General features: G+C 30.2%; 2 protein-coding genes across 2 annotated transcripts in view; both read right to left on the minus strand.

Moving 5' to 3' along the window:
* Positions 1 to 2,799, minus strand: part of beta4GalNAcTA (beta1,4-N-acetylgalactosaminyltransferase A) — a 141,474-nt gene extending 138,675 nt beyond the window's left edge. The window contains exon 1 of the mRNA XM_089705623.1: positions 2,504 to 2,799. The gene's annotated coding sequence lies outside the window, so the exon portion shown is untranslated. The remainder of the gene's footprint in view (positions 1 to 2,503) is intronic.
* Positions 2,800 to 3,535: 736 nt separating this feature from the next.
* Positions 3,536 to 7,309, minus strand: LOC149481207 (beta-1,4-N-acetylgalactosaminyltransferase bre-4-like). The gene is made up of 5 exons (XM_089706183.1): positions 7,276 to 7,309; positions 6,599 to 6,779; positions 5,671 to 5,793; positions 5,241 to 5,336; positions 3,536 to 3,697 (listed from the first exon to the last, which is right to left on the minus strand). Exons 2-5 carry the CDS (start codon positions 6,727 to 6,729, stop codon positions 3,541 to 3,543), a joined length of 507 nt encoding a protein of 168 aa, XP_089562309.1. The 5' UTR covers positions 6,730 to 6,779; positions 7,276 to 7,309; the 3' UTR covers positions 3,536 to 3,540.
* Positions 7,310 to 12,662: the final 5,353 nt, after the last annotated feature.

Genomic DNA, 12,662 nt, shown 5'->3' on the forward strand with positions numbered 1-12,662 from the left:
GATATAATTTATAGAAAAGTGTATTATGTAATTAATGAGACAAACTTAATTATTTGGTACAGTTCACAGCATTATCTATACCTCGATAAAATAAATTAGACCGCAGTAAGATAAAAACCGTATTCATAGTCAGGTTATAAATACAAACACAAATTCAATATTGACACAAGATTAGGAAGCAAGTGCAAATAAAACCTTATTGAAGTTTGTATCAATGTTCACACATAAGATAACGGGATGCTCCGTAAAAAAATATTGATTCTGTAATAACAACTTTTTTTTAACATGTTTTTAAGGAAAAAACATTCCTGATTTATTTTGTACTAGTTCGGCTTTTATCGGAAAATAAATAAAAAATATTATATATTATGTAGTTGGACTATCTTTTAGTTATATTTGAAAAGTGAAAGTTATGTTCGTAATGTTGAAATCTGATACTTTGATATTATTTTTGTTTAACGGCTAAATTAATAGGGAAAAAAAATTGCACAGTAATAGACTTGTTGTGGTAAAAAAACTTTAAGTGTTGTATTACTAAATAAATTGCATTTAACAGTTAAACAGGAGAGGAAAATAAAACAATAGTATAAAAATGATTCCTCTGATAGTTTATATAAAAAGTTGGTAATAATTATACTTGCTTTTTTCCCGTATCATAATCAGATAACTTTCTTCAATAATCTATAGATAATGATGGTAATCATGCAATCTATTCAACTATGTAATGACACAATCCCTGAAGGAAAATAACCGCACGGTCAATAAATTAGTACCGAGGCTAGCGGCTATTGTTTTTAACATTAATTTAAAAATATTTACTGAGAATTATTGACAAGTAATTATTTTATACTTGAGTTCAAGGTCATATCAATATCATACATATAGTGGGATCAATTGGCAGGGACATGAAAGTTTTCTTCAGAGGAGTTATTTAATCCATCAGTCCTCGGAATCACAGACACAATAGAAAATCTATTGTGTCGCGCCCCGATCGGGGCTTACGGTGGTCAATGGGTTAATAAGCATTTTTTCATAGTAATAAGTATGATGTTTACGCTTGGCTGATTACAAAACCATCCTAGATAGGTATTTCATTTTTATAGTTAACTAGAGCCCCGGCTTCGCCCGTGATACATATTTCGCAATAAAAGGTAGCCTATGTCCTTTCTCGGGTATCAAAATATCTCCATACCAAATTTCATGCAAATTGGTTCAGTAGTTTAGGCGTGATTGAGTAACAGACAGACAGACAGAGTTACTTTCGCATTTATAATATTAGTATGGATGAAAGATACAATGGACAATAAATTTCTAATATGTGATAAAGTTTAACGTTAAGTATTTATATAAATTATTTTATCATCATAATATATTTCAGGTCTCCTGACAATGTAGGTATGCCATGTATGTATTAACACTATGATTTATGTTAATAGACAACATATATTTTTTTAATAATAAAACTAGTTCCTAGCATTATTAATTCAGTAAATAACAAACTTAAGACCAACAATAGACAATCATTACTATACAATGAATAAAACACCTTCCTTATATTGTTATTAACTACAATGTAAGTATGTCAGAGCCATCATCCCATTACATGATAAGACGTGGATAGTTTAATACACAATACAATATGCCTTGTTGATAACAGGTATACAAGTAAGGTCAATTTAATACAGTTTGCTATGTCAACAGATATATTGTGATGTCACGGTCTCTAACAATAGTATATTTTTAGACTATACATTTTATTAGGTGAATAATTTATGGTAATAATTTAGATATACTATAGTACTATACATCTTATATATAAAAATGAATCGCAAAATGTGTTGGTAAGCGCATAACTCGAGAACGGCGGAACCGATTTCGATAATTCTTTTTTTATTATATTCCTTGAAGTACGAGGATGGTTCTTATGTAGAGAAAACTTAAATATTATGTACCACGGGCGAAGCCGGGGCGGACCGCTAGTTGGATAATAAATATCTCCTTTTATGTATGTATGCAATAGAGTATATAACTTTGATACTATTTCCCTTATTGTTAATTAAGTGTTCTAGATAATATATTTACAATTATGTTCTGCTTCTTAATCATTTGTTTGAACTGTTCTCGATTAATATAAGGAAGTCTATTATTACCTTATACCATTTTATAGTCATAAGGATAAACAACACCATTAAAAATATCTGTTTTTATAATTATTTTTTTCTGTCTTAGATGTTCACCATTTGGGTAGTTAATTTTTAATGGGATTTTTATTAAATAAATTTCGTGCATTAATTAAAAAAAATAGAATTTAAGCCATGTTTTACTTATTAGAATTTTTTTCTTAACATGACACATTTATTTTGCAATTTAATAAAGCTGAACATACGATGTTATGACCTGTTCCCTTGAAGAATGTCTAAAATTAGAACAATGTTCAAGATGTTTAGCGTGCATTGTTTACATCAGTTGCAAAATAAACAAATTAATACAGTTTCTCACTGACCTTTTAAATTGTTCGCTGATGGATTCCAAATAACTCGTGCCAAAAAGGGGGAAAATTAGCACAAAAAACCAGTCTGTCCAGAAAAAATGCACTGCCTATTATATTACCGCATGCTCACGCAATCAATACTGTTAATACAGGTCGACAAGAATATGAATGTTAAGTACAAAATATTTTATTTAGATTAAACACGAAAAACGGTGAAAGTGCGGAATTACAAAATTTAGCGGAAAGTGCACGACTGTTCACCTTCTACCGCAAACCGCAATATTCAACTGACGTTTCCTAGGCTGTCAATTGTCATGCTCGACAGTCGACTGTCGAGGTCGACTTCGTACATTGTGTTGCTACATTTTAAAACCTTGTTTATCAGATAAAGTGCAGATATACTTGTTAAATAATTAAAATATAAATTAATTGAAACATATAAATAGAAGCGGTACTTTTATTTAAATTTTACCTGTATTAATACTTGTACAACTATGTAAATGACTATGCTTTAACATTTTCCCTTAAAATTGTATACTAAAATATAACTGAATTAACTTTATAAAGAGTGTAGGTAATTGTTAAGTGTGCACAGGCGATTATTCCGTAACTATTGCAGATATCAAAAACTTAACTGATATTGAAATTTGAAAGTATTTAACTTTATGAGTAAAATGGCAATAATAAGTTTTCAAAAATAAAACGAGGAATATCAACAACAACATAATCATACTAAGCATCCTGTGGAATCCTACTCCTATGTGTTATCATTTATTTTTATGTGTTTTGAATTAAAGCTATTTAACCTATTTTTCGGGAAAAGAGTACAGCCTACACTAATGCGATTATTTTACGTTCCGTTTAATGTTTGCTAATCGTTTAACGTAACATAAATATGGATAAATGTTTTATAGGTAAGACCTGATTAAATTTTGTTAACTAAGTAAATTCCTTTTTAATTTGAAAATGAAAAGACTAGTCATTGTAATAATTATAATTAAACACGATATTCCTTTTTCAGGTTACATAAATAATTATCTAGGTACTTATTAATAAACTATTTCTTTCGCATTTTCTTTGTATGGATTAATATCAATAAGAAAGTATGTATAAAGATGATGTAATGTCAGCGAAAGTACTTTATATCGCAAAGTAGAAAGTCCTTCATGTTTGTACCTCTTGATAGCGTTGTGCAGTAAATTAAACCTGTAAAAAAGAAGATTTACGTTTATATTTTGTGTATAGATTTAACTTTTTCTTGAGATAAGTAGGTATTTATTCCAAGTATCGAGGTAGAGGCCACAATTCTCCATCCAATGATCTACTAAATGTTCTAATGATAACGCCCGTTTCTCAGTGACAACGTACCTATATGGGCGATGATGATGCTAATGATGATGATCAATGATGAATAATATATGAGTACAATGTGAAATTTAAACTATGTATCTGGCTCAGTTTGATAATAGAAAAGGAATCCATATAAAATTCGAAGTTAAAATCTGCGCAGGCGCATATAACTACCTATTTTTTTTTTCAAGTGGGGAAATCTTGCCTAAGATACCCACGGCTCCCGGGGAAGGATCCGTGGGTTATGTCGGATTCCTACCGACTAAAACCCCACCGTGTACCAACGCGCTGCTTTAGACGGGATGCGGGTACACATTCGCAATCTTCCGAATTATTAATACCATTAATTCTTCAGATTTTTTTTTTGTATAATTTTTTTATTTTGATGATGAAACAGTTTTCACTTCACGGTTGTCTCTACGTTTTATACTGCATTTTTACGTGAAGTGTAATAAATACTGAAAAATTAAAAAAAAACATTGTACGGTGTACCGTGTACGTAATGTGTTCTTATTTTTCGCCAATACTTTACTTATTAAAAAAACAACTAATATACTATCTAAACAAATCAAGCAAACAAAATTGCGTCAGCGGTACCTACTTGCACGTATGCTCTATTTGCATACACCAACGAGTCTGTACACTTACAAGAGAAAGAACTAGAACCCCAGTTTTATTCGATTACAACACCGAAACATAACATAATTTAGTATTAGGAATCAGTGACCGTACATCTATCTAATACCTACCTAAACCGTTATCACAACACGCTTCATGTCATCCATCAACGTTTCAAATTGCAGATAACTGGCAATATAGTGACTGATATTCCCATTATTATTGGTGAATGGCATATCACAGATAACATAAATATTATCTATTCATAGCGCGAATGGTTGACTTTATCTACACTAATAGATATTATAAAGAGGAAAAGTTTGTTTGTTTGATTGTAATGAATAGGCTCATAAGCTACTGGACCGATTTTGATGAAATTTGGCACAGATAATCTTTAGACCCTGAGAAAGAACATAGGCTACCTTTTATTGCGAAATATGTACCACGGGCGAAGCCGGGGTGGACCGCTAGTATAGAGATTACTGATGTTGAAAAACACTTTAGAAATATGTAATTTCGTTTTAATAAAGGTCGTAATAGCAGAATGTTGGTGGCTTTTGAAAATACATATTTATATAATATAACTTGTTTCATTTTATACTACCATTGATCAAAAGCTGCAAAAAAAATAATATATGTAATAGGATGAGAATGAGATCGGAGGTAGGTATTTTTTTCATAAAGAAAATAATATCCAATAACCCGGTATTTCAGTGTCCGGGCGTTTTTACACCGAGAATCATCTCTTATTCTCGGTTACCTGAGTGAAATTTGAACTTACCTGTCTTTGTTTCGACTTTGTCCAAGATGTGGAAGAGATGTGTAGCGTGCAATCTTTTTATCGTATTTAACAACTGGATAACCGAAGTCTTGTAACCTAGGATACAACATAGATATTACATATATATTCAATACACAGCTACATAGTAAATAGGTAAAGAATGTATAAATTTTTATTATTCAAGTTAATTTACAACAAAAGCAAATCTTTAAGATCCATCCTAATCCTCCTTATCCGCTTCATAACCTGCTAAAATGATTTTTTTTAAAGATAATTCATGCTGATTGTCTATCAGTCATGCATGAATACAATAAAATATTCATTCGTTGATCCATCGCTCCGTAGCTGTAGTACTTAGAAGAAAATTTATTTACTTTTGTTTCTATTTATCTAGTATAGTATAATAGTAGGTATCTATGCTTTTACATACCTTCTAAAAAGGTCGTTGTCCTCGCCACCCCAGCCCCAGTAATCATTGGAATAACCATTTACTTTCTTAAATTGCTTGACATCAATAGCAGAGACACCACCAAAAAGGGTGCGGGATTTTGGGCTAAAAATTGTTCAAAATCGTGTTCTATATCTTTCTTTCAGAGTTTAAAATATGGTCTTCGATAGACAGAGGCATAATAATTATTATCCTACTTCGATAATCTAGATTTGGCAGAATGTAAAATGGAATATGAATATGATATGAATAGAACAATAACTTACCTATCATTATTTTGTATAGCGCCACAGTGAAGTCTGTAAAGTTACTATACCTAGGTAGTTATAGGTACCTATATTACATTAATTACCTAATATGTATTAGGTAGGTATCACAAACGCTAATTTATATACTAACATGAAAGAAAATAACTACCTATTTAAATACTATACAATAGACAATCTATTTAATTACACACGTGCCGAATAAAATTGATACGTTCAAATAATTATTCATAATATCTACTTATAACTTTTATCAGTAACAACTGTGTCCTCGTTCGGAAACACCTACTTTACATAATAATGGTTATTAACTTAAGTATACAATACCTATATCAGTAAACATAATTTATAATAGCACTATAAATACTGTAATTATATACTAATTATTATCCATACTTTTGTCAATTTGTCTGTTACCCTTCACAGATAACAAATGAACCAATTGGAATGAAATATTATTTTATAAAAAAAATTAACCTTGGGAAAAAAGGGCTTCTTTTTTCAAAAATCAAAATGTTTAAACAAGGAGTAGGTTAGGAGAAAGTTTAGGTTATTGTTCTGCCGGCGATTGTGGTACCTTAGGGGCACATCTAGTAAATTTTACCTACAATTAGTTAAATGTTTTACCTAGTTATAATACATACTTGGTCTCATCAACGATATTCGCACACATATTCCGCGGCCAAATTGGACAAGTGTACAAAATCTCTTCATCCAACGGAAGCAAATCTACGTCATGGAATATCACACAATTCCAATCACCAAGTTTCATCATTTCTAAGAAGCCAGCGTTGAAAAGTCTTCCTCTATTGAATAAATCCTCACCTGAGAAAAGTAAAACATAAAAAAACTTACTCATTAGTAGATATTAGTTTTATTCATAAAAAACAATGTAAAACACCGCACGCTTTCGCTTCGCTTCGCTTTAAAACGAAGCTATGATTTTATAACGATAACATTTACATAAAAGAAAAATATTTTTAATAAAATTTCAACAGTAAAACAGTAAATAAATAAACTTATTCATATTAAATCTGGCTTCTGCATATTGCAATAGTAACTGGGACAAAATTGCTATGTTGAAACTACTAATTCAAACTCATTTCCATATTAAAGTCAAAGCGCTTAGAATCATTTGGACACTAGTACACATTTAAATGTGTTATGGAATGTTCTAAGGAAAGGGTAAAAATTCAAGACTTGCACTGTATTTGTTAAAATCTTGTTTGTGATGTAAGTAGGTATTATTTTTTCACGAACCGTTTAGTCGGCGAAGTCCGTAAAAATCAATGAAACGAGGTAAACTGAGGAAGTAATGTACCTGCTTGTTCTATAATGAAAATTCTGTATTCCAGTTTTTGTTTTATCAAAAATGGGTGGATGTTGTATAGAAAAATCGGAAGATGCAGTGCTCGATCTCTAGAAGAAAATAAATTCGCAATTATTGCTTTAATTTTGTTGATAAAATGTTGTATTTCATTAATATGTTCATTCCTTACCTATAAGGAACCAATATGCCAACTTTATTCCTAGTTTGGCAGTCTTTAGGCACATAATATCCTCCTTTTTTAACGTCTGGATAAACTTTCTCCAGAACGTTTTCCGTTACCAACTTTTTAATAGACACTTGACCTATAATTTTATATACTTAAACTACATTAGGTAAGAGAAAATCAGAATGAAAGTTTTATGTAAAGAATTTAAAGTACCTAAATGCAAATAGGTAATATGAATGCAGCTATTTCAGAACGATGTAGGTACGTAACATGAATGATGAATCTAAGTACATTATAGGTAGTATGAATTCTTTTTTCATAGCTTTCTTAATTCAAAGCAAATAGATAATCCAATAAATATAATAAATCCAAAATAAATTTACTATAATAATTATAATTCTTACCCAAACTGGTTGTGTTGATGTGGCAAATTGGTAATTTCTCTGTAGGCTTTGTTTCTGAAAATTGAAAACTTAACTTTATTTACATAGGTATAAATGTTTGAAAAACGTAAAAAAACAGTTGGATTTTTAAACATGTTTACAATTAACAGTTAGATGGGTAGGTACATAAGTTCTTTCTTTTTAATCAAAGTTTTAATATTGGTAGGGAATACGATAAAGATCCATTTGGTAGGTAGGTAATAAATAAATGCCTATTTAATTTCCTAATTTGGAATATACGTCATAAAAAATGTTTACTTACTATTTTCAATACCAATATTATCAGCCTTTTGGATATTAATTACATATTTTTTTAAATTTATTTGAATCACAATGATAAGCAGAGCAATGATTAAAATCAATAAAATTATAATAAAATATCTATGCTCATTAACATCACGATCATTCGATTCTTTCAGTAGACATTCTGTTAGAGAAGCCGGTATTCGTTCTTTTTCTAAAATAAAAATAACAATATTGTTTGAAAACTGAACAGTTTATAATAATTTATGTGAAAATCTTGTCGTTGTAAACAACGTTATATATTATGTGCGGCAAAAGCAAAAAAAAAGTACATAGCTAGAATTAAAGGGCCTACTACTTATGTAGTTTTGATACTGTAAAATCATCGTATACATATTTGCGAAGGTGTAAATTATTAACTCCTCCACAAAGAAGTTATTATTATTTTTAAATGATTGTTAATATACTTACTGCCAGGCTTTCTTTTCCTCAATACAAACTTGAAGAACTTTCGCAACGGCAAATATAGCATGATCGTTATTTCTCATATGAAACTAAACTGCTTTACGTATAATAAAATCGAAAGAAATGTGGATGTTGTGTTTTCGTATCCTTCCTGCGACAAACAAATATTATGGCGAGTGCTTTCCTGATCAAATTGCTTGCTTCCTATGCGATGACAAAAAATTAAATTACTTAATTAATTAAATTAAATTAAATTAAATTAAATTACAATTTTTAAATTACCTTTTTTTTCAATTTATTTTTTATTTGCTGAAAACTTTGTTATTCTCTATCATTAGGTACATTAAAATATATTATGTTATATGTTGAGTACTATTGGGCCCTTGTAACATAGGCAAATATAACTGAATACATAAATAATAAAAATTACTACTTACCTCACATAATAAGAATATATCTAGGTACGTACCTACCTTTCTACATAAGGTGTGATAAGGTTCTGCCATATTTCATCAATTTATACAAAGTATTAGAAACCTAGATTGTCTAAATTCAATTTCATTATTATTACATTTTGCTTCATATATTATAATAATCAGCGTTACAACAATTAAATTATAACAATGCTTTTCCGTTACAATGTCTGCTCAATTACGAACTGAAATATCTTACATAATTTCACTGCTCCAAATTGTAAAGGCGTTGTGACTATGAAAACGCTAATCACGGTAATTTGTTATTGGGTCTACAATAACTGGGGTTCATTTGTAATTAGACAGAAAATTTACAATAGTAAGAAGGTAAGAAACATTCCTTTAGGTACTAATAGGCACGCCTTATAATTTTGTTTAGAAACGTAAAAAAAGATTACTAAATAAATCATTATTTTTAAACAATATGTTCTAAACAATATTACTTTTTTTTAATAATTAATATTAAGTTTCTTTTTTCAAATTCTTAAGTTTTTTTTTCCTCCGTACACTGTATCTGGATGTTTTCATACATCAACAGTAAAGAAAAACAATAACATGGATTTTTCTTCTACCTCACTTGCATAACTTTTTAATTACAATTTTCATTCACAACGCGAACGTTAGTAAATAATACGTGCTAATTATCAATAAAAGAAAAATGTGTAAAAACGAAAATAAATTCGTGTTTAAGTTTATAATCTTATGCGTGTGTCCAAAAAGTTCCAAACGGGCGGGAAAGAATACATTCATTTTTGTTTTATCTGTGTTTTTAATACTCATGATTTATGAGATGAGAGATTGTTCAAGGAAAATAATCCCTTTATATACCACGGAAAGAATTCGTGAGTATTATTTCGGAATAACTTTTAACAAAAAACAACTTTTAAGTCTTGTGATCTGTTTAAAAAATGCAGTGTATATCCTCTTCCCTGTTAAATATAATATTATAAGTTGCTGACCTTTTATTTTGTAATCTAAGTTGCTGACACATTGCAGCTAATGTTGTTTTCAATTTTAGAATTCGTGATGACCTATAAAAAATTCAAGGCTTATAAATACTTTTTAGGAAATTTGGGTAAGATTTTTTTTTTATAATTATTCTAGAACTACCTCCAAGTACTTTTTTCTTTTGTATTTATTATTGCGATTGTTTTTCAGGTGAATCAGAAGCCATTAATTATTCTATTGGTACACCTATGTGCATGTTAAATGTATCATCTTTAGGTAAGATTAGTTTTTATTTTTGTTGTGTTACAACTATAACTAACGATACAGAAAAGAAATTTTATTCACCTGAGACTGTTTAATCAATTTGTAATTTATTGAATATTTATTTATGAACTAACAACTTAGTTGATTAAAACTTTCAGACAATGAAAATAATAAAGAAACACCCAAACGAATATCCATAAAATTGATTTCCTTCCCTTTCAAACAAGTTTATCGTACTTTATTTATATTTCATTACAAAGACCGGATCCAATCATTGAAATTGCGTTTGCATAGCAACTCCGTGAATGGACCTATGCCTAATCCATCAGCTAACCCCTTATAAACGTTCCAACACGCAATTCTGACTGCTGACACCATTAAAACATTGTCGATAATCGTGTGAAAGGTGAAAATTTACATATCCGTTTGCCTAGGTTCCATTTCAGCAAATAAAACCGACTTAAAATTGAAATGGGTGGAAAAGCAATATCGAGATATACGTCCGGGGGGCTTTTATGCGCCCGCCGACTGCCGAGCCAGGCATAAAGTTGCCATTTTAGTGCCTTACAAGTAATTAGGTTCTATGTGTTGGTACTTCATGTTAGTGCTGTGTTACAAATGTATGAACAAAAGGTTTATTCACTTTGAAATGTTACTGCTTCAAACGGTTTTCTTGCAATGTCTGAATGGGTAGAAGTAATACGTATGTTTTCAGAAATCGAGCAACAAATCTTGCAATTTTTTTGAACCATATGCATCGGTTTTTAATGAAACAACTTTTGGAATATAGAATTTTTGTTATAGAACAATTTGGTATGTATGAATACTTTGTTTTAATCGCATCAGTATACCTAGTCGCAAATTTGGTTGTCGTAGCAAAAAAGGAAAGACAGATAAAGAAATAAACAAACACACTTTTGCAATAATAATTAGTAAAGATTTGATATCTTTGAAGCGTTAGCTAATAAATTATATTAAAAATTCTGTATCAATAATTATAGGCACTGAAAGCTTCAACAAAGGCTCCTTGTTCAACGTTGGGTTTCTGGAATCCCAACGTTTCGGAACATGGCGGTGCTATGTGTTCCACGATGTAGATCTGCTACCGCTTGACGAGAGGATATTTTACTCCTGTCCACGGAAACCCACGCATATGTCATCAGCTGTGGAAACCTTTAAATATGAGTTAGTTTAGTGTTTTTCGTTGTTCCTATTTTAAGTCAGAATTACAGGTATACCTACCTACTACTTGGAGGTAGTTCTAGAATAATTATAAAAAAAAAATCTTACCCAAATTTCCTAAAAAGTATTTATAAGCCTTGAATTTTTTATAGGTCATCACGAATTCTAAAATTGAAAACAACATTAGCTGCAATGTGTCAGCAACTTAGATTACAAAATAAAAGGTCAGCAACTTATAATATTATATTTAACAGGGAAGAGGATATACACTGCATTTTTTAAACAGATCACAAGACTTAAAAGTTGTTTTTTGTTAAAAGTTATTCCGAAATAATACTCACGAATTCTTTCCGTGGTATATAAAGGGATTATTTTCCTTGAACAATCTCTCATCTCATAAATCATGAGTATTAAAAACACAGATAAAACAAAAATGAATGTATTCTTTCCCGCCATAGGCACCATCTTTCCACACCTAAAGCAACTGTAATTTAATAACCACAATTTAATTATCTACATGTAGGTACGTATGTTGAGAAAGATCTAATGATTTATTATTATTTCGGAAGGCCTAGGCCTAAGCCTTTCGAAGGCCTGATTACATACATATTCAACCGTAGTATCTAATTCAAAATTTAATTAACTAACTGAAAGAATTAGACTATTCATATTATCGGGTTATCATTTAACAATAAATATGCTAAAATTTAAATTAAAATAAAAATGAGATATAATGATGTAGAGAAATTAAGTACCTATAGGGCGGAGGCGGTCTATCGCGTGATAGGTAACATTATTATGTACGCAAGCGAAGCCGTGGGCGGAAACCTAGTAAGTACCTATATAACTTCAATTACAACTCAATTTGTATATCGATGGATTGAATCGAATGTTCATCATGTAACTCTTTGAAAAAAAAGCGTAGGTAGCGTACCAATCATTTGGTATTAATGAAACCTTAGGAATTTTTGTGACTAATGAATTATGAGTATCTCGCTTATTATACGAGGGCGATTCAATAAATACTTAGCCTACAAAAAGTATACGAAAATTTTGGAAAAATGGCAATTTATTTTTCAACGTAGTCTCCTTTTAGGTTGATACACTTAGCCCAGCGATGTTCCAACTTTTTTAACCCGTCCGAAAAATAGGTTTTCTCAAACTCTGAAAAATAGGCCTCCGTGGCGGCGATCA

Source organism: Colias philodice, chromosome 17 (genome assembly GCF_061535455.1).
Source record: "Colias philodice isolate Cphi_HAF_F1 chromosome 17, ilColPhil1 Martin Lab GWU primary, whole genome shotgun sequence".
NCBI classification, from domain to species: Eukaryota; Metazoa; Arthropoda; class Insecta; order Lepidoptera; family Pieridae; genus Colias; species Colias philodice.

Bases quoted from the DNA above. Each gene is read 5' to 3' on its own strand.
- LOC149481207 (XM_089706183.1), bottom strand. From the start codon at position 6,729: ATGATGAAACTTGGTGATTGGAATTGTGTGATATTCCATGACGTAGAT. The intron at 5,794-6,598 runs GTATGTATTATA...AACAATTTTTAG, and splicing joins AATATCGTTGATGAGACCAA to CCCAAAATCCCGCACCCTTT. The intron at 5,337-5,670 runs GTATGTAAAAGC...GTTGTATCCTAG, and splicing joins GACAACGACCTTTTTAGAAG to GTTACAAGACTTCGGTTATC.